An 18,085-nucleotide genomic window follows, 5' to 3' on the forward strand; every position below is an offset into this window, starting at 1 on the left:
GGCCTGGCCTCAGTTATTGGTAGGTAAGTGGGAGGCCTGGCCATTTGGGTCAACAGTCTGAGCATACGTGTCTTTAGGGAAGACTTACCTGGTGCTTCTCATGAGACCGAGGCCCCTTGTGAGCTCACCCAGCACCCTGGACTTCCCCTTTGAAGCACGCCTTCGGATTGTGATTGAAATGGCTGTCGGTTGTTTGCCGCCTTGCTCGCTCACTAGAGCTGGGAGAGCAGGCGCTGCCTGCGTCTCGTGTGCTGTTGTCTTCGTTCCCCAGCGTGGATCCTGACGTGAGCGCCTGACAACCCTGTGCTTTTCGTAAACCCTTGAGACCATACTGTGAGCCGTGTCGCTGGGCACACAGCTGGCTGTCTGACGGGAGACGGGAGCGTGGGCACACGGTGGCTGCGCTGTGACGGAGCTCTGAGGACAGAGCAGCTGGGTCAGAAGGTTTGGCAGGAAGCAGGAGTGAGGGCTGAAGGAGGTCCTGGCACGGGAGAACCACTGCGGCAGGAAGCGAAGGAGTAGGCCCCTGGGATGGGGGCCTGTGGTTCCCTCATCTGTGGTTCCCTCATCTCCAAAGTGAGACCAGAGGTGGCACAAGGTGGCACTTGAACGCTGTGCCAGGCCTAGGTTCCAGGACATTGCATGGTAGGCCACCGGGGACGGATTTTACTTTAGTGATCATGGGGAGCCACAGCAGTTTCTGGACCAGGACCACGATGGTCATGACCTTGATCTAGTCCCAGTGGGGGTAGAGGAGGGGACCAGCATCGGCCAGACCCTGTGGCTTTGGGGATGGGGATTGGGAGAAGGATCCACAGAAGGAAAAGGCCCAACCCCTTCCCCTTCCCGTATAGGGCCTCTGATTCACCTCGGCTGTGCCCGGACTAAGCTGCTTGCACCTCTCACTTATCAAGGGTCGTCAGCTGGGGGCATTGTTTTGCCAAGGAACCTGAGTATCTGGCATTACACCTTCATTCTCAGGGCTGGTGACACAGCTCCCCCCTCCCCCCCCTCCCTTCTTTCCTTCTTTCATGAAGGCTTTGGCAGATTTATTCACTCCAGGCTCAAGTGTATGAAAATGCAATTATTAAACAAGTGTATGGGCCATGGCCAAGAAATCCTACTTTCCCATTGTGTGGCATTGAGACAAAGCACTTTAAAGGCAGGCGTTGTCAGCAAGACCCTTAAGTGGAAGCGGCCGACGTGATTGGGATCGACTGTGGAAAGCGGGGCTCTTCTCCTTCCAGAGGCCAGAGTCCTCCCGAGAAGGCCCATCCTCAGACGGCTCCGGGGCTGCAAGGCGGATCGTGTGGGGAAGAGGGGCCCCAGCACTGTCCCCTGTGATCCTGACACATGTCTCTCTCGCCTTCACAGAGTCCCCGCTGATCCACTGCCAGGGCAACCGCCATGTCGAGCCGGGGTGGGAAGAAGAAGGCCACCAAGACCTCGCGGTCGGCCAAGGCGGGAGTCATCTTCCCCGTGGGGCGGATGCTGCGGTACATTAAGAAAGGCCACCCCAAGTACAGGATTGGCGTGGGGGCGCCCGTCTACATGGCCGCCGTCCTGGAGTACCTGACAGGTGAGTTGGCCCGGGCACGGTAGACATCGCCACCTCCAATCATGGCAGGTCTGGGAGCACTTCAAGGGCTGACAGGACCTTTTTGTTTGTTTCTTTTACTTTGAAACAGACCTGCAGAGAAATTAAGAGACGACACCAACCGTGTTCATTTAGAGCAGTGGTTCTCAACCTTTCTGATGCCGCGACCCTTTGATACAGTTCCTCATGTGGTGGTGACACCCCCCCTGCCCCAGCCATAAAATTATTTCAGGTGCTACTTCATAACTCTAGTTTTGCTACTGTTAAAGGGGTCTTGACCCACAGGTTGAGAACCCCTGGCTTAGATTGACCAACCAGTTCTTGATAGTTTTTGCCCTGTTTGTGTTATCTCCCCCTCCCTGCCATGTGTTTTACCAGCGTTACAGAGTTTTTGGTTTACATGTTCGGTGTGGAGCCCTGGAGGCGCTGCCTGGTAAGGGTCATCTGCTAACCCCGCGGCTGACTGTTGACCCCCCGACCGCTCCTCTGGAAAAGGGGTGTCTGCTCCCACAGAGCTAGTCGCGGCACTCTTGGGGTCACCATATGTTTGAATTGACTCAGTGGCATCTTGAAGTCTTCCCGCTTGTTGCACAACACGCTCACAATGCTGTCTCGTTTCCTGACCTAGGGCTCATTCCTGAACCATTCCCGCGGGCTTCAAGAAACTCATGGAAAAGTTCCATTAGCTTTTATTTATTTCATTTTAACTTTTTTAAAAATCACAATCTGTACATACTTCCATTGTGTCAAACACATAAGTTGCCATCATCATTCTCAAAGCATTTTTTTCTACGTGAGCCCTTGATATCGGCTCCTCATTTCCCTCCCTCCGTCATGATCCATTGATAATTATAAATTTATAATCCCTCCTCATGTCTTACACCGACCACTGTCTCCCTTCACCCACTTTTCCGTTGTTCATCCCCCAGGGAGGAGGTTATATGTAGATCCATGTAATCTATTCCCCCTTTCTACCCCACCTTCCCTCCACCCTCCTGGTATCACCACTCTCACCACTGGTCCTGAGGGGTTCATCTCTCCTGGATTCCCTGTGTTTCCAGTTCCTATCTGTACTGGTGTACATCCTCTGGTCTAGCCGAATTTGTAAGGTAGAATTGAGATCATGATGGTGGCAAGGAGGAAGTATTAAAGAACTAGAGGAAAGTTGTATGTTTCATTGGTGCTATATTGCACCCTAACTGGCTTGTCTCCTCCCTGTGACCCTTCTGTAAGGCGATGTCCAGTTGCATACAGTTGGGCTTTGGGACCCCAATCTGCACTCCCTCTCATTCACAATGATATGATATTTTGTTCTTTGATGCTTGATACCTGATCCCTTCGACACCTTGTGATCACACAGACTGGTGTGCTTCTTCCGTGTGGGCTTTGTTGCTTCTCTGCTAGATGGCTGCTTGTTTATCTTCAAGCCTTTAAGACCCCAGACACTATATATATTGATAGCTGGGCACCATCAGCTTTCTTCACTACATTTGCTTATGCACCCACTTTGTCATCAGTGATCCTGTCGGGAAGGTGAGCATCACAGAATGCTGGGTTATTAGAACAAAGTGTGCTTGTGTTGAGGGAGTACTTGCGTTGAGGCACAATGTCCGTCTGCTACCTTAATACTAAACCTATAAATATATGCACATAGATCTATTTCCCTATCGATATATGTAAATATAATTACATATGTATCTGTGCCATTTCCCCATGAACTTTTTATAATCTCCTTGGAATCCGTATTTGGCTACATGGTTTGTTTAGTCTTATTTAATCTAGACTAACTACTTAAATTTAAAAAAAATTCTGTCGTGACATTGGTGGTTTTGAAGTGGCCAGACTGTGCAGAATTTTTCTTCAGCCTGGCTTTGTCTTGTGCACAGTGGACTTCAGGGTGACCGCTGCCGGAGGGGTACGCAGCCCTTGCCAGTGCACCCTGCTAAGAGGCCCGTGCTGCCTGTCGGCCGCCTTAACATGCCGGTGGTCTTCAGTGTGGCTGTTTGGGGAAGGCAGTGGCTGCCGATGTGACACGCTCCAGACCTCAGCAGCCTCCGAGGGGGATTCTGACCCCCGTCTGTGACTGCCGTGGTGGCGGTGGCGGTGAACGAGGGCCCTTCCCGTTTCTGCCCTTCCTCTGGGTTGTGTATCAGCTGGCATTCTTCTTTCAGGAGCAGCTTTCCCGTCGCCCTTCCTCCTCCGCTGCTCCTTAGTGTCAGTGTGGGTTCGTGGGCTGTTTTCTCCCCTGGCGTAGCCTGCCCCGCCCCTGTTCCTTGAGCTGACTGGACATTCCTGCGTGTCCAGGTTGGGCCCCTGGGACAGCCCCATCTGTCCCTGTGCTCCTGTTTGCACCGGCACAGGAATTGTCCCAGTCTCAGCTCAGACTCTCCTGCCACTGTCTTGGAATCAAGGCGTTTGGCCGCCGCAGCTGCTAACCACAAGGTCAGCAGTTCTAAATCACCAGCCACTTCTCAGGAACAAGACGGGGCTTTCTGCTCCGGTAAGGAGGTATGGTCTTGGAAACCCGGGGGGCAGTTGTACTCCATCCTAGAGGATCTCTGTGAGTCGGCATCGACTCCATGCAGGTTTGGGGTTTTGGTCCTGGAATCGGCTACTGTGCAGGGAGTCCTTTTCTCCGAGAACTGATCTGTGACTCCTTAACAGGCATGCTGGGTAGCATTTGGGCAGAGAGTCCAGTCCCGTTGTTAGAACTGAGGGAGCCAGGCCTCAAAGCATGAAAGGACTTGCCTGGGTCACATGCAGCCCCTAAGAGATGGAGAAGGGGCCCAGACACTGCTGTCCAGCTTTATTTGCTGTTTGTACCACATACTGCTCGATGCCCGTCAGGGGAAGTCTGTGGATGACCAGAGGGATCGCTCTAGATTCTTGCAGCCAGCAAGAGGAGACCCAGCCAGCCCAGCCAGAGAGCCTCTTCCAAGTCAGGCAGCAGCAGAGCCGGGGAACGTCTCGCTCTCCTAGGAGTCCCAGTATGGCAAGACCAACGGCCCCACCTTAGAGAGGCTTTGCGTTCTACCGAAAACATCTCTACCCACTCAGGCCGCTGTGAGTGCCAGGGGGCGTGCTTTGTGCCCAGTGAGGAAGCCGCTGTGCTGTGCAAACCCAGCTTACCCGTGCTTCCTCATGCCAGAACACCATGACACCCCTGTCCCCAGGGCTCTTGGGACACAGTCTTTAGCCTGAGGTCAATTTCAGTGTCATGTCTACCATCTAGATGCCCTTTCCGGGTTCACTGGAGTGGTAGGGCCCATCATCCTTCCATTGAATCCCAGGCCATTAAACTCGCATCTCCGCCACTCAGGGGAACAGCTCGCAAGTGGGACTTTTCTCACACAGAATCTGAGCACATAAATGACACCCACCCTACAGCGATGCTCCAGACTCTGTTGGATAGTCATTCCCCAGCCCGGCCTTGGGTCCTGGGATGCCTGGGCCATGTTGCTTGAGGATGAGGCCCAGTGGGGTGGCATCCACTGCCCCGGTGGCGGGCCGCTGAGCCCTGGAATGCGTGGACTAGATAGACCCCATGTGCAGTCTCCGTGTCAGACCAGAAAGCACACAGGAGTGAGAAGCCCTGGCTATCCGCTCTCCCCACTTAGCAGTTGTGCAAACTATGGGAGACATGTTGAAGCCACGTGGTCAAGCCCACGAGCCCAGGGTGGTAGTGGTGGTGTTGTGTGGATGAAGTGACAGGTGAGAAAGTGCTCTGAAACTTGGCCTTCCTCTTTGGTCTCATTTCCCCCTGGTTGACTGACTGCCTGTGAGAGCCCTGGACTTGTCTAGCCTCCCAGTGTGGACAAGGCTGCGGTCCGTGTGCGTGTGCGTGCACGCCCTGCGTCTCACTCTGCAGGGTCTGCTCCTCCTGTCCGCTTCTTGGACACACGCTGCACGTCCAGCTGCCCTTTTTAATGCTGCTTTTTAAAAGGTGGCCGTTCCAGGTGGTGCCGGTCAAGCTTAGGGCCTTCACCTCCAGGGGCCTGATGGCCAGTTACACAGAGCTGTCCCCTTTGCGTCCTTGTCCCGGGGAGGGCCCAGTGAAGGATTTTTCCTCTCTCTGCTCAGCCCACACTGGTGCCTGTTCACCTTCTGCCTGCAAGAGGCCCCAGGGGAAGCCACGGGGAGTCCAGGTGCTCGGGGTGCCCTGGGACTAATTGGTTCTGAATGGGGGAGTTGATACCTCCTTGGTTCCTCAGGGTCCCACGGCACCTCAGGGTGCCGTGCTCAGGGAGAGGAGGTTGGAGGCGGTCTGGGCCTCTGTATCAGCCCTGCCACCTTTTCTCCCCCACCCCACCCTGCCTTTCCGCGGTGGTGAACACACACATCACAAACGGCGTGCTGTTTCCAGTCTGCACGTGCTTGGCTCGTGTACGTGGATTATGCCCATCTAAACTCTGTGCTGACAGACTTCTTAAACCTGTCCCTGCTCGCTGAGCCCTTGGTCAAGTGGCTTCACCTGCACGCGCCATCCACACGTGCTGCCGTCAGTGGTGCTGGCGGTGACTGTGTAGTCGCTGGTTTTGCCAGAATTCCTGGAGTTTCCACTCTACTCTTGTGGCGATAAGTACTGGTGGACCTGCATCCATCAGTTTTTTGAGGCCGAAGTTAATATTTAAGGAAAAGAAGAAATGAAACTTAAAAAGGCTTCCACTCAGTCGTTAATAACGTTGCAATTCAACTGGAAAAATGTTACAGACCAATGTGTTGGTAGTACTCATAGGATCTAAGAAATAGTGTGTTTCAGCAGTTTATAGCTACGCGACCTAAGCGCCCGAGAGCAAATTTGATTACTAAACATTACCAAGGATTCTGTATGTTCTGGTACGGGTGGTCCGTGAGGGTGACACCAGCCCTGGTGACGCCACTGGGGTCCCCTAAGCACAGTGACTCCCTTCCCAAACCCCTTCCTATCTGCTTCCAAGAAACCGGCCTGCTGGTTCTTGTAACTGCTACTGTTACCCACCTCTCCGTGCTGCAGCCATTGTCTGCACAGTGGGTACTGCAGCCTCTGTCCCTTTTGCACAGACAGTAATGAGAGCATGCGTGTTGAGGACGTGTGCTGTGCCTGGCTTATTGTCACGGTGACGTGCAGAGAGGATGTGCTTCCCCAGCAAGCCTGTGTGACTGGAGGAGGGACTGTGGGCTACCCACTAACCTTGGGTCTGGCGATGGGAGATGTCACTGCCCACTCATCTGTGCTGTCTTTTCAAATGGTCACAACCCACTGGACCTCATCAGGGGCCTGCAGCTTCAGATCTGTGTCATCTAGTTCACTTTAAGCTCCCCCTCGCCACCCCCCTGCTTCCAGCCCTCCACCCCAACACCTTAAGCTGTTCTGTTAGCAAGCACTTCTGTTGCCTGGTGTTCAGGGTCACGGTTGCCCTGTTCATGTTCTCACCCAGGCTAGCCAGGAGCTGAGCATGTTCCGCCCTGGACCCAGGTCAGGCCATGCTGAGGACCAACTAACAGGAGAGTCTGGGCTGACAGCAACCCCGAGGCCAGGGGCCACCAGAGGCCAGCTGCCCACTCCCAGATGTAGGTGAGGAACGAAGGGCATGCTTGCAGGGCTCAGGGTTCATGCAAGTGCGTCTCCCGATGGTCTGCCCAAGGCTGGCGTGGATGTGGGGAGGAGGTGGTAGCCTCGCGTCTTGCTCTGAAACTTGAAGCTGGCATCTGTTTCTCCTCTTGGGTGCAGAGCCCAATCAGCAGCCAAACTTAAAAGGGAAAGGCGACATCTGGAACTAGCTTGGGTCTGGCAACCAGACCGCTCCTTCCCCAAACTTCTGTGTGTCTGGCTGTGGAGCCTCTTCCCGAGGAATGCATTGCTGTCTGCCCGTCTGCTCAGGACTGTCTGGACCTTCCTCCGGTCTCCTGCCGTGGGCAGCAGGTGCTCAGAGTAAGAACCCATTAAGTGGTAGATACAAACTAAGTGTGATTGTGGGGAGGCGGAGGAGGTAGTCAGAGGCTTCATCTTTGCCCCCACAGCACTGGGGCCCTGTTTCCTGAATGCCAGCCGGTGTCTGGCATGCTCTCAGGACTTCTCTGGAACCTCTCCCCTATACCTGGCACAGTGCAGTTCAGCGCTGGGTGTGGGCAGGAGCTGTGGAGTAAGGAGCCTGTGACATGGCTTTTGCCCCAGTGGGATTTCCAACCCTGTTAGGGACATGCCGGGACCCAAAGGGGTAGGGCAAACCAAGTCTCCTCTTTGGGGGAGTGTGGGAAGTGTGTGGACGGTTAGGGAGGGCAAAGGCAAGAGTAGTTGGGGTCTGATTGTCTTCAAAGTAGACCTGAGGCGCCCTCGCTCTGCCCCAGCAAGCCGTGTCAGCAGAGCCTACATGTCTGGCGACATTAAAGAGGCCTTGGAAACGACTAGGTTCACACGCCCTCTCTGAGATGATATCTGAATAATTTGGACGCGTTCCTTGATGAAGCAACTGCTTGTAGGTCTGGGAACCTGTGAGTACCTAAGACAATGCTCTGTCCTGCAGGCTTTGTCCAAGCCTCACGGTGGCCGTGACTCCCTCAGAGAAGGAGAGGGGCTACAAAGTGGTTCCCCACCTCAGCATAAAACGCTTTCACTGGACAGGGTTGGGGTTCGACCCATGAGAAAGCAGAGTACGAGGGAGGGCATAGAAAAGGAACTGGCTGGGTTTGCGTGTCATCGAGGACTGGTCTTCCTCCTCTGTAGAAGGCCTGGCCCCTTGAAAGTGCCCCAGTGTTGCATGAGCGGGGGCTCCCGAGTCGCTCCTGTGTCATCTGGCAGGGCCTACCACACTCTTGGCTTTGTGCCAGATACCGAGGGAGAAGGCAGGCATCCCTGTGTGCAGGGAACTTACTGCAAGTAAGTACCTCTGGAGCAGTTTTCCCGATGCCTGAGAGAAAAAGCTTCATTCCTTTGTTTTTTAAACCCAGAAGTCCTGGTACCTGGCCTGATCTGATCACATGCTTCAGTCGCCCAACTTCCCACCTCGTGACTTACAGGTTTGTGAAAGTCAAATCCCGCTCCCCCGGGGTTCCTGGACATTCAGGAGAATGAAAAGCACTGCCTCAGGGGAGCTATCAAGCTGAAGGTGGACATCATTGTCATAAGCATAGAGCCTCCCAAGGTGACCCGCCACTCGAAAGAGCGTCTTGGCTCGGAGGGAGATCTGGGCTCTGGCCTGTTTAAAACTCCAGTGTCCTAGTCTTGTGTTCCTAGCTCTCAGAGAGATGCTAAGGCTGTGGCTGTAATAGAGATGGCTTTCCCCCTGCCTTGGTAGGGTCTCATCTAGAAACAATGAAGACGCCTAGATTTGCACGTCTTAATTGCCCTTCTTTATTCCCACTGTCACAGCTCCCCCTTGCCCAGGCTTACCATCTCGGTCTCCCCTCCCCGCCCGGAGCAGTGAGCAGAAACTCACTCCTTCAAGCAGGCACTCCGCAGCCGCTGATGGCAGGTGCACCCGTCCAGGGGTGCCTGCTACACTGGGCTGTGACGTTTCAGGGCAGCTCCTGGTGTGGGGAAGAAGCGATCTCTCACACTGGAGGAGGCCCAGTCCTGGGGCCTGACCACATGCAGCAGTAAACCCCCCTGGAGAAAAGGCAAGTGTGAACACAGCTTGTGCCTCTTCGTGGCCACTAAAAGGAACGCCTTCATCCCACACTCCAGCTGCTTTGACTTTGGGTCTGTGTCTTGGGTCAGATGTTACGTATCCCATGTGTGTTAGTGCCTGGGCCTATCCATCCCTGGCCATCTCATCTGCGAGAAGTAGGAGCCTGCATCCGAGTAATGACGTGCGATTCTGTTACACAGACACCACTTCAGCCACATCGTCACCAGAGTCTGGCCTGGGTAGGCAGAGCCTGCAGTTGATGCTGTCACTTACCTTGAAAGTAAGTAGGTAATTTTACCAGCACTCTTTACGATGTTCCTATCCAGAACACCAAATGTATCCCAAACTTGCACGACTCGGTATAGAGCAGAGAGAAGGAAACAGCCAGGCTCAGCTCTTTAAAGCTTCAAGATCCACTGAATTCCTACATCTCTTGTCTGCAGGCAGGAAGGCCCCGATTTTAGACAGAATGTGTCAGACCAGGGCCCAGCTCACCCTTGCTAGAATGTCCTCGGGCATTTGTGCTGCCCTGGGACTCAGCATCTCATAGTGCCTACTCTGTACAGCAAAGCCCTCAGCTACCTGTCTCATCTCCCCTAAGTAAAATAATAAAATGCAGACAGGGCAGGGCAGTAATTCTAAGGGGAGGGGGCTGCCCCTAGCACACAGTTGGAGACTAAAGTGGAAAAGATGGTGCGCTGGGTTCCCAGCATGTGCAAACCACAGTAAATGCACGTTAGCTCTTCTGGTTATATGAGTTAATTTGTGTTTGAAAATTTAATGACAAATTTACTCACAATCCCACTGCCCAGAGGCTGCAGCTAGCCATGGATGCCTGGTTTGAATTCATATGTGCAGGTGAACAGGGAGTCAGATTGGAGTCAAATTATTTATTGCCATTAACCTCTGCAGTTGGTGATCGTCATTGAAGTTGTCACCGTGAGTGCTCTTACATGAGCGATTGTGACGTACCTAGAGGTGCCCCCCCTGGGATGCCACGCTGTCCATTCTCTCAGTCTCCCAAGGAGAATGGCGGGTTCCGTGGTGGATCAGCAGTCAAGCGGCCCTTGAAGTAGAGACAGTTCTGTATCTCTTGGATCTAAGAGTGCCTTGACCATGTGGGCCACATGACCGGCTAGTTCATGGGCACCAGGTGGTCAAAGCTCAAGGTTAGAGCCTTGAAACCATACGTGTTTATCCCCTGCATCCGTGGTTCTCAACCTTCCTCATGCCGCGACCCTTTCATACAGCTCCTCATGTTGTGGTGACCCCCCAACCATGAAATTATTTGCGTTGCTTCTTCATCACTCTCATTTTGCTACTGTTATGAATCTGGCAACCCCTGTGAAAGGGTCATTCGATCCCCGGGTTGAGAACCGCTGGCCTATATGAAGGCCCAGAAGAGTGTAAGTTCGAGACCAATGGCCCTACTTCCCCGGATCTCCCACTGCTGGGGCTGGACTACCAGCCTTAGATCAAAGGGGAAGGCCTTGCTTTCTTAAAACTTCATGGTGTTGCCTACAAACGAAACCTCTTTGGAGGCAGGGAGTCGCACTGCTGCTTCAGTTTTCCTTTGAAGGGCAATCGACAACTCTGACTTCTGGCTTTAGGACTTGTAGATGGGTAGACAAGGCCCTGCTGAGGGCTTTGCTCTTGCGAGGGCGGCTGGAAAAGAGACGGCAACAGCACTGCAAAGCCTGTTTCTGGGTCAGGGGAGAAGGGTGGCCCAGCGCAAATGTCTTTATTGTCTTCTTTTGTCTCACTTGCCATCCGGGATCACTTTGCTTCGGATTAAAGTCCATTTTTTAGGCGTTTGTGTCTGAGGGGTCGTTTTGATGGTCACTTTCTCAGATTCTGTGTTTCGAGTACGTCGTTACTGTACCCATAAAGTTCTCAGCTCTTTCTCCTGGTGCCGCCATTCTAGTTTCTACTTGAGTTGCAATTAAACATATGCTTGGACTGCAATGCGTGTGTTGTGCTGCTAACCTGCAAGGTAAGCAGTTTGAAACCACCTGCTCTGGGGGAGAAAGATGAGGCTTTTTACTCCAATCAAAAGTTACAGTCTCTGAATCTCATAGGAATTCTGCTCCCCACGGTGAGGTTTCTAATGAGTTTGAATCCATCAACTCAGTGGTAGATTAAGTGGTCGGTTTACTCTCTTAATCTCTCAACTATTTTCTTTTTCTCTGGACTCCTTTCTAGATCATTCTGATTGGTCTCCTCGAATTTACAGTTTCCGGGTGTGTGTTTGTTTACCTGCGTCTGTTCTATTTAGTTCAGCCATCGGATTTAAACTTTCTGTTCTCAGTGGTCGTTTTCATTACTAGAGTGCTTGTTTGGTTCCTTCTGAGTCTTCTTGACCATTTTTTATTCTTGTTTTCAAACTTCCTCTACATAGATTATGGTTATTTATATTCTTCTGAATAATCATAATACTTGAGTTTATTTCTGCTGGATTTTGAGTCATTGATAGAAAAGTCTGTCTGTCTCCAAGGTCACTCTTGGGTGTGTTTGTTTCCATTTTCACGTTGGTCTCTTTGGAATTTGAATTCGTCCTGATAGATGGTATGTGAGGGAGACCAACTTTGCTCCTGTTGTGCTTCACCCAGTTATCACGACACAGTAGTTGAATGTCCCCTCTTTCTCCACCTTTATCATATACACTTCCAGATAGAATCAAGGCTATTTCTTGACTTCCTCTTTTGTTCCAGTGGTTTTTGTAACCTGTTTCTCATACGTACTAGGCCTTTTATTGTCTTACTTTTGTAGACATGGGTTTTTCTTTAACCAGCAACATACACCCTTGATAAAAGTCACATGATGCAAAAGGATGCCCAGTGGAATTTGTGTTTCTCTCCTGGATTTTTTGTACTGCTAGTCAAGAGGCTGACAATGTTGTTAGTTCCTTATATTTCTGAATTTCTAAAATTATTCTGATTTTCTCAAAAGTAAATTTTAAAAGTGACCACCAGAAACAGTGAATCCGGAGGATACTGGGACTCTGGTCTGCGGAGAGCAAGTCGTTGCTGTCCTGTTAAGTGTGAGTAGCATTGCTGGTTGGGAGAATCTGAGGGATGTGTGATCTTGCCACACCCTGCCTTTCCTGCCTTCAGCCAGCCTGTAGTCTCGCTCTGGACTGTGTGCCAGGCCTGCCTGGATCCCAGGCTCACCATTGGACTGCTCTTCCCTGGGATGCTGATAGAGCTTTGTAGCTCACCACTGTTCGCCATGAATCCTGAATACTTGGTCTGACAGATGAAACCTTAGAGAAGGTCCCTGCACTCCCTTCCCTAACCACTCGCTGGCCACTGCAATGCTCTATTCCCTTGCTTAGCTGTTCATCAGTAATGAAGATCTGTGAACATTGCCAAGCCCGATCAGGCAATAGTACCAGATGAGGTGGGTGCCAGGCATCCCAAGAACCACAGTTGACATCAGCTGCCCCTTGTCAGTTGTCTGCAAAGTGCCAGCAGTGGGTATTCAGCCCTGAACAGGAGGGACCAAAGGCCTACCTACCTGTTCTTTAAGGTAATAAACAAGCAAACACCAAAGCATGGCAGTTGATGATTAATAAATTGCAGAAAATAAAGCAGGGAGAGAAGCCTGGAGGGCCAAGGTCGGGGTAGCAGTCAGCATAGTAAATCCATACGATGGTCAGAGAAGGAAAGAAGAAACGAGCTATGCTGGGAAAAGTGTTCCTGAAGGTGGAACAACAAGGGTCAATGCCAGCGTGTGACCGGTGTGGCTGACTTAGCTGGGGCAGAGTGGGTGAGGAGGCAGAGGTGGAGGTGAGGCTGAAGAGGTAACCGGAAGCCTTTGGCTTCTGCTGTCCTTGAGACAGGCTTTTGGAGAATTTCAAGAAGTTTACAAGGATGATCTCCATGTAGTGTTGAGAAGACTCTTCTCTAGTGACGAGAGAGAGAGAGAGAGAGAGAGAGAGAGAGAGAGAGAGAGAGAGAGAGAGAAATCGACCTCGACTCAGGAACTGAGAATGAGAACCTAGCTCCACCATTCATCTACTGGTTTGCCCTCCTGCGGTGGCCCTGATGCTGGGTACAATGCCTCTGATATTTCCGATACCGGCAGGCTCGCCTGTAATGGACAGTTTTCAGCAGAGCGTCCAGCCTGAGATGAAGAAGAGGGGCCTGGCAATTCTACTTCTGAGAAGAGTTGACCGATGAAAACCTTGTAATTAGCAGTAGCTCTTTATCTGTTACGGGCCTGTCTTGTTGGAAGGCCCTCGAAATGTGACTGGGCAAGAACTGCTTCTCAGAGTAGAGTTGACCTTGATGATGATGGTGGAGTACAGCTTTCAGCACGTTCAGTTGCTGATAGAACACGGTTCAGAATGAGAAGGGACCGCTACAGCCATTAAGAATCGGCATATTTAGCATATGAAGTATGAACCTAGGACCAGTGGAAGTTGTAAAAATCAAAACTGAGTGCTTGCAGATAGATGTCCTAACCATTGGTGCTGAAAGGGACCGGTCTGGGCCGTTTTGATTCAGCAATCCTGCGGTCTGCTATGCCGAGAATGGCAAACGAAGAGGAAGGCAGCACATTAGTTGTCTAAAAGAACATTTCAGATTTATCCTGAGATACAGACTGTTAATGGAAGGATCATATTCATAAATCTACAAGGAAGACCAGTTAATGTGACGATTGTTCGAATTGACACAGCCACCACTGGTCAGATGAAGAAATGGACGATTTTCTCAATTTTGCAATCTAAAATTGATCAGACGATCAAATATGCAATGAAGATTCCCTGATAATTGAGTGGAATGCCTTGATGGGAACATGATAGTTGGAAAGAAGGAGGATTAGTAGCTGGAAAATACGGCTTTGGTGGTAGAAATGATGCTGGAGGCATACAGAATTTACAAGAGCAGAGGCCTAGTCGTTGGAAATACCATGTTTGACAACTTAGCACAAACCTACACATGGATCTCACCAGATGGAAAACGCAGGGAGCAAATCGACTCCATCTGTGGAAAGAGACAACGGAGAAGCTCAGTATCCAGTCTACATAAGGCCCAGGGCTTCAGTGGCAAGGATCATGAGTTGTTCACCTGCAAGTTCAAGTTGAAGCTGAAGAAATGAAAACAATTGCCAGAGTGCCACGCTAGGACTTTGAGTGTATTCCACCTGCATTCACAGACCAATTCCAGATGAACTGTAATGCACCCAGGAGGGAAAACCAGATGAGCTGTGGGATGACATCAAGAACACCACACCTGAAGAAAGGAAAAGGCCTTTAAAAAAGACAGGCAGGAAGGGAAAGACCAGAGAGATGCACGAAGAGATTCAAACTTGCTGCTGAATGTAGCGTGGCCAAAGCAAACCGATTGAATCGTGAAGTCAAAGACGCATCGGGAGACTTCCAGGGTGGCTTCAGAAGACAAAGGCCTTGTAGTGGAATGTGCGAAGACCACGTTTCTCAAGCCTTCAAGAGCTGACGGTCGTCAGTTGTGTCACTGAGATTCTATGGACAAAATACTGACTGGCTCAAGAAGCATCAAAAGAAAAAGGAAGGGACACACAGTAACTGCAACAAAAGGAATCACTGATGTTCAGGCGGTTCAGGAGGGAGCGTGTGATCGAGAGCTGATAGTACCCCAGGGAGAAGCCCACGCTGCATAGAAGGCGTTGGTGGAAAACAGACCCAGGATTCGATGGAACACCGGTCAAGATTGTTCACCAAATGGATGCAGCGCTGGAGCTGCTCAGTTGTCCATACCAAGAAATCTGGAAGATAGCTACCTGGCCAACAGACTGGAAGAGATCCTTATTTGTGCCCATTATACCCCTCCCCCACCAAAAAAGTGGTCCAGAAATGATGAAGCAAAATTAATTATCATCTCATGCTTGTAAACTTTTACTAAAGATAATTTTAAAATGTTTGCAGCGGTACATTGATAGGGAACTGCCAGAAATTCAAGTTGGATTCAGAAGAGGCTATCAGATTTCTAATGTTGTGTTTGAACTAAAAGCAGGAAATATCAGAAAAAATGTTTACCTGTGTTTTATTAACTAGGCAGAGTCATTTGGCTGTGTGGGTCATAACAAATCATTGTTAAGAATGGGAATTCCAGAACACTTGATTCTTTCCATTCTGAACCTGTACGTAGACAAAGAGGCAGTCATTTAAACAAAAGGGATATGAATGGTTTAACACCAGGAGGGTGTGTGTCAGGCTTGTATCCTTTCACCACACTTAGTCCATGTTTATGTTGAGCAGATTATCCGAGAATGTGTATACTACATGGAGAGTAGAGTGAGGTTGGAAGAAGACTCATTATCAACCTGAGATATGCATATGGCACAACCTTGCTTTCTGAAAGCGGACAGGACTTGAAGCACTTGCTAATGAAGATAAAAAGCCCCAGAGTTTTCAGTTACGGGTTAAATCTCAACATAAAGGGAAACCAACATCCTCACAACTGGACAAGTAAGCAAGTGGTCCACGATAAACAGAAAAGAGATTGAAGTTGTCACGGATTCCATTTTCCTTGGCTCTACAATCAGTGCCCACACAAGCAGCCTTCAAGAAATCACATCGACTTACTGTACCTAGTCTGCTGCAGGAGGCTGCTTCCAAGTGTTCACAGCAGAGATGTTGGCAAAGTAGCCAACTAAAGTGCATCCGCCCAAGCCAGGGTATTCCCGGTCACCGAAAATGCACGGGAGAGGTGGATACTGAGTAAGGAAGCCTAAAGATGAGCTGATGCCTTTGAATTAGGACCCAGAGTATGGGATGCACGTACACGGACTGCCGGAGCGCGAACAGCCACAGTGCGTGGGTGATGAGATTTCATGCATGTACTTTGGACAGGTTATCAGGAAAGATCAGTTCCTGGAGAAGGACAGCGTGCTTGCTATCGTAGAGGCTCAGCAGAAGAGTGTGTCCTCAAGGAGACGGATTGACTCAGTGGCAGCATCGGGCTCAGTCAGTGGTGGTGAGGTTAGCGCAGGACTGGGATGTGTTTGGATTCTGTCGTACACAGTATGGTCACCCAGAGCCAGAACGGATAACAACTAACAAGAGGCTAATAGATTTCTGGAGATAGTAATGAGTCTTACTTAGAGGGTCACGCAGGGTGTCATGAGCCGGAGGAAGAGACTAGTGGGTCCACTGTTGTTATTAGGTGGGCACTGTACATGGAGCGGGCTCCTATGTACAGTGACCCTGTGCACAACAATGAAACAATTGTAGCCACTGTTTCAGCCCAGCTTGTTGAGGGTCTGCCTCTTTTTTGCTGCCCCTCTGCTTTGTTTTCTTTTCATGCTTTATGGGGTTTACTAGGAAAGCTAAAAGATTACAAAATATTAAAGTTTTTTGCGTGTGTGCCTGCAGCGCCTCCTCTCAGCCATATTGGCAGGCATGTCAGTCATGTCTGGTCATCAGCCAACGTGGCTTGGCCTCTGTCTGGTCCAGGAAGCCAGGAAGCCCACCACTCCTCAGCCCCATGGGCTCAGTGTGGCTCCTCCGCTCTGTCTCATCGTTCTGGTGCCGGCGCTCCGGTGCCTCTGCTGCTTCGACCACTTCAGGCCAGGATTTCTCATGTGCTCCATGGTGCTGCTTTTTCTTCTGAGTTATAATTAATGTATCATACAATTCCACTGCTGTTAGGAGAAACATCAGACAGAGACAGACTCCTCATACACGTGAAATTCTCTGCTCAGTAATCCTATACCATCGACTAAAATGCTATTGCTAGCAACAGAATGGCCTGAAACCCGAGGCAGGGCCCGGCCGGCAAACTTTCGAGATGGAAGAGCCAATCCTGCCACTCCACAACAATTTAAAAATTATTCGAGAGCCACAAATACGGTTTTTACAAACAAATGAAATCACTGGCAATGACCACGGTGTCCACAAATCCAAATCAGGGACTTACAGAAGCAATGGTAAGAACGGCTCTTTGTTCTTGATGATCACAGGAGTCCCTCCTCTTGTTCTGAGATGGCCCACTGGCCCTCTGCTTTACCAAGCACGGCGTCCTTCTCCAGGGACTGCTCTCCCCTGACAACATGTCCAAAATATGTAAGACACAGTTTTGCCATCCTTGCTTCTAGGGAGCATCCTGGCCGTACTTATGTCAAGACACACTTGTTCTTTTAGCAGGCCGTGGTACTCTTGAGTGTTCTCCTCCAGCACCTCAATTCAGACGCAGCCATTCGGCTCCAGTTGCGTTGTTCAGTGCGACTTTCACGGTCGTGCTCACACACGGGCAGAGTGAGAAGTGTTTCAAGTTGGTGCTGGTCTCTTCTGCCACAGCAGCCCCTGAGGGGTTTCAGCTCCACTTTGCAGAGAGAGGAAGCTCGGCACCCTGCTTGATTGCAGGCAGAAGCATCCCGCAGGGCTGAGGGGCATCCTGAGAGCCCTCTGTGGATGACCACCAAGGACAGTTTCCGAGAGGATAAAGGAGATTCTGCAAACAGCCTCTCTCCTGGTGTCTTCCCTTTAATATAGTACCAGCTGGTAAAAATACTCTCTCAGCCTTTAGCTTCTCTCTGCTGCCTTAGTTTCTGTGGCTATTCAGCCCAGAAGAAAACACCACGAAAGAAAGCAACAAGCCACCGGTAGAGCTATAAATGAGGGCCCAGCAAGAAGACAAAGGGAAGGGTTTGGGTCTTATCTCTGTCTCTCCCCATCGCCTCCCACCCTCTGGGATTGGCTGACACCGGAGTTTGCAGGCTGCTCAGCTCAGCCTAAAGCCCTGACCCTGGCTCCCACCGTCCCTCTTTCCTCCCCCTTCTGTCTTCCATCTAGTGGCCAGAGAGACTTGGGTTCTTCAACGGCCTGCAAGGGTGTCCTGTGCTGAGGTGTCCTCTTTGATGGCTGAAGAGGGCAGGGGAGAGCCTGGGTAGATATGCT

At 50.9% G+C, this 18,085-nt stretch overlaps 1 protein-coding gene across 4 annotated transcripts in view; it reads left to right on the forward strand.

Annotated features, from left to right (window-relative positions):
* The first annotated feature begins 1,374 nt into the window (after positions 1 to 1,374).
* Positions 1,375 to 18,085, forward strand: part of LOC101659557 (core histone macro-H2A.1) — a 63,989-nt gene continuing 47,278 nt past the window's right edge. For all 4 annotated transcript variants that reach the window (XM_004696622.2, XM_004696624.2, XM_004696623.2 and 1 more), the window contains exon 1: positions 1,375 to 1,579. In XM_004696622.2, coding sequence (XP_004696679.1) covers positions 1,408 to 1,579 — 172 coding nt within the window. In that variant the 5' untranslated portion in view covers positions 1,375 to 1,407. The remainder of the gene's footprint in view (positions 1,580 to 18,085) is intronic.

This window comes from Echinops telfairi, unplaced genomic scaffold (genome assembly GCF_000313985.2).
Source record: "Echinops telfairi isolate 266 unplaced genomic scaffold, ASM31398v2 ScPeMD7_7469;HRSCAF=8507_1, whole genome shotgun sequence".
Classification (NCBI taxonomy): Eukaryota; Metazoa; Chordata; class Mammalia; order Afrosoricida; family Tenrecidae; genus Echinops; species Echinops telfairi.